The sequence below is a fragment of the Empidonax traillii genome, unplaced genomic scaffold (genome assembly GCF_003031625.1).
Source record: "Empidonax traillii isolate 1590-97213 ecotype Southwest subspecies unplaced genomic scaffold, ASM303162v1 scaffold5954:size6800, whole genome shotgun sequence".
NCBI lineage: Eukaryota > Metazoa > Chordata > Aves > Passeriformes > Tyrannidae > Empidonax > Empidonax traillii.
In genome coordinates this window covers 1-3,503 of record NW_020961147.1, presented here as the reverse complement: position 1 = coordinate 3,503, position 3,503 = coordinate 1, and the positions used below count along the sequence as shown (strand labels likewise).

At 52.7% G+C, this 3,503-nt stretch overlaps 1 protein-coding gene across 1 annotated transcript; it reads right to left on the bottom strand.

Annotated features, from left to right (window-relative positions):
- Positions 1 to 2,806: 2,806 nt before the first annotated feature.
- On the bottom strand, positions 2,807 to 3,436 carry LOC114073301 (olfactory receptor 14J1-like). The gene has a single exon (XM_027911077.1). It carries the CDS (start codon positions 3,419 to 3,421, stop codon positions 2,807 to 2,809), a length of 615 nt encoding a protein of 204 aa, XP_027766878.1. The 5' UTR covers positions 3,422 to 3,436.
- Positions 3,437 to 3,503: the final 67 nt, after the last annotated feature.

The window sequence follows — 3,503 nt, the reverse complement described above, 5'->3', positions numbered from 1 at the left end:
CTGAGCAGATCCAGGTCACCTCCCATTGCTCTGCCAACCCCCTGGGCCTGCTCTGGGCCCTGCAGCTCCTTGCCCTGCTCCCAAGGGCTCTGGGGGTGCTTCATGCTCAGGCCTTGGGCTTTAGAGCTCAGGCTGGGGATTGGGCACAACTTTGGCAGGTTTGTTGTTCTGCTGGCAGGGTCTGGTTCACGATCAGGGGAAGAGCTTTTTTGGGCTGAGTCAGGATTAAAGCTTGGCTTTTCATACTGGTAATACAGGTTTTGGAATTGGGTGGGCATTGGGTATAAATAAGAGTCTGGAGTTCTGGGTTTGGGCTTTTCCTGGCTTGGAATGAGAACAGTGGATTCCTTTCCATAGGAGAGACAGCACTTTTGGGGAGTGATGGGCCTTGAAGTTACAAAGAGGCTAAAGGTCCATCAGGAATGTTTGCATAGTCAGTGTTTTAGCACTCTCAGCATTCCCTGTACCTGGTTTTACCTCATCACAATCTTTTCTCTTTATTGGCCAATCCTCTTTTTCCCTCCCCAATTATCTTTTCTCTTTTGTCCCAGTTCCTCCCCTAATCTCCCCCAAACTTTCATCTGGCTGGGCTCAGCTTTGTGCTGATGCTGTGCAGCCTCATGGAATCAAGGGGCCATTGTGGAACTGCAGAACCTCCTGGAATTACAGGACCATTGGGACACTGCAGAGCCTTATGGAGCCAAAGGGACCCTGGGACATTGTGGAACCTCATGGAATCTTGGGGCCATTGTGAGTCTGTGTGACCCTTCCAGCCCATGGGTCTTGCAGAGAGCAGGGCTGGCAAACAGCCCAGGGCTAGTCATGGGATGGGGCCACCAGCAGGAAACACTCTGGACATGCCAAAGGTGCAGGAAATGGCCCTGACAGTGCTGGGAGCAGAGACTGTGCTGTCCCCAGGCAGAGGACACTCAGGGTGCTGGAGCTGAAGCAGCTCCACATTCCCTTTAGGCACAGCTCCACTGATGAGATCTTACTGTCCCAGTCCCTGCTGTCCTGCTGGGCAGGGAAAGGGCTGGGCCAGGAGGCAGGGCAGGGATGGAGCAGACAGGTTGAAGTGTCCTCAGGGCAAAGCAAAGGTGCAGTTCTGACTTGGCCACTCGATGTCCTTCCATGGAGGGACAACCAACCTCTTGCAGGTGGGGTGAGAGCCCTGGGCTGGCAGTGGGGGTTGCAGGGGCTGCTCTGTGCCAATGGCCCTGGGGCACCTTGCCAGGCTGTGCATGGAACAAAGACACAGCCCAGCCCCTGCTCTGCTGGGCCCTCAGGGCTGTGCCAGGAGCTCTGGCTGTGCCAGGACACTGCTGGGTGCCCCTACCCTGCACACTCCCACTCTGAATGGGCACTGGCATTTGCTTTGCCAGGGCATTCCTGGAGCACATTGCTGACAGGGACTGTGGAGGGAGAGCCAAGCCCTCCTGGCCTGCCCTCAGGAGATGCCCTTTGCCAATGGCAGGGCTGGTGTGGAACCCAGCTCTGTGCCAGCAGTGCCCAGGGCCTGTCCCTGCCTGTGATGCCAGCAGGGACACGCAGCAGGACTGTGCCCAAGCTGCCAGAGCACTCAGGCCTTGCAGCCACAGCAGGGCTGGGAAGGACAGCGTGGAGCTGGAAAGAGCAGATGTGGAAGGAGCAAGTGCCCTTGTCCCTGGCTGTGCTGCTGTGCTGGGGGTCTCTTCCCTCCAGCTCTGCACACAGGCACTGCCCCTGCAGCTCCAGAGAAGGGCTGAGGAAGCAACTTGGACAGAGATATCAGGGCAGGGAACTTTATTTTCTTCAAATGTACAGAGAACAAGCCTTTTGAAAGTCTTAGAATTACAGAAGAATCGTAGAAATTGATGTAGAAATCCTATGAACAATGTCATTCATTAGTGAATAACATTATTAAAGTAGAAAAAAAATGCTTAAGTTGCAATGAATTACATTAAGAATGTTTTATAGAAGAAAAGGCAGACTTTACAATTGTCTTTAAATGCAGCTCCCACTTTCCTAAAGGAATCTTTCACTTCCTGGTTCCTCAGGCTGTAGATAAGGGGGTTCAGTTCTAGGGGAACCACTGAATACAGAATTGACAGGGCCTAATCCAGGGATGAGGAGGAGATGGAGGGGGCTTCAGGTAGGCAAAGAATGAGGTGCAGAGGAACAGACAGACCACGGCCAGGTGAGGGAGGCATGTGGAAAAGGCTTTGTGCTGTCCCTGCTCAGAGGGGATCCTCAGCACAGCCCTGAAGAAGTGACCCAGTCCATGCAGTGTCCTCAGAAGGTCCCACAGCATCCTGGAGATGCTGTCAGGGAGCCCAGCTCTGCTTCACAAGTTCCCAGTGCCTGTCCCTGCCTATGCTCCAAGGGCTCCCACCCCCAGGACTGTGCTCAGAGAGCACTCAGGCCTTGCAGCCAGAAAGGGGCTCACAAGGACAGTGTGGAAGTGGAAAGAGCAGCTCTGCAAAGCCCAAGCTCTGCTGCTCCCTGGCAGTGCTGCTGTGCTGGGATTCTTGTGCCCTTGCCCTTTGAAAATCCCTCCTGTCCTGCAGTGTGCTGTCCTTTAGGAACAGCTAAGAAAAATCTTGGACAAAGAAGGCACTGCAGGGTCTTTTTTTTTCTTTAAATATTATAGAGCACAACTCATCATTTATACATCTCTGGGTCAAATTCAGTGAGTAGACACTAAATTCAAAGGCAAGTGCCTAAGAATATTTAATTGCATATAAAATTATTTCAAAGACAACCCAGTGATCTGAAGAAAAAACCTGAGCAGGAAGACTGAGCCATAAAGGAGTCCCAATTCTGAATGCTACACACAAGAAAACAGGCACTTTTTTGCTCCTGAAAAGCATTCAGTCATCATTTTCCCTATGGCATCTTTGAGCTCCTGGTTCCTCAGGCTGTAGATGAGGGGGTTCAGGGCTGGAGGCACCACCGAGTACAGAACTGACACAGTCAGATCCAGGGATGGGGAGGAGATGGAGGGGGGCTTGAGGTTGGAAAATATGCCAGTGCTCACAAAGAGGGAGACAACCACCATGTGAGGGAGACACATGGAAAAGGCTTTGTGCCGTCCCTGCTCAGAGGGGATCCTCAGCACAGCCCTGAAGATCTGCACATAGGAGAAAACTATGAAAATGAAACAACCAAACACTAAACAGGAATTAACCCCAATGAGCCCAATTTCACTGAAGTAGCCGGAGTGTGAGCAGGAGAGCTTGAGGATCTGAGGGATTTCACAGAAGAACTGGCCCAGGGCATTGCCCTGGCACAGGGGCAGGGAAAACGTATTGGCTGTGTGCAGCACAGCATTGAGAAACCCAGAGGCCCAGGCAGCTGCTGCCATGTGGGCACAAGCTCTGCTGCCCAGGAGGGTCCCGTAGTGCAGGGGTTTGCAGATGGCAACGTAGCGGTCGTAGCACATGATGGTCAGGAGGGAAAGCTCTGTGGTAATGAAGAAGACAAAGAAAAAGAGCTGTGCAGCACATCCTGCGTAGGAGATGGTT

Excerpts from the sequence above, each read along its gene's own strand:
- LOC114073301 (XM_027911077.1), bottom strand. The coding sequence starts at position 3,421 with ATGTGCTACGACCGCTACGTTGCCATCTGCAAACCCCTGCACTACGGG.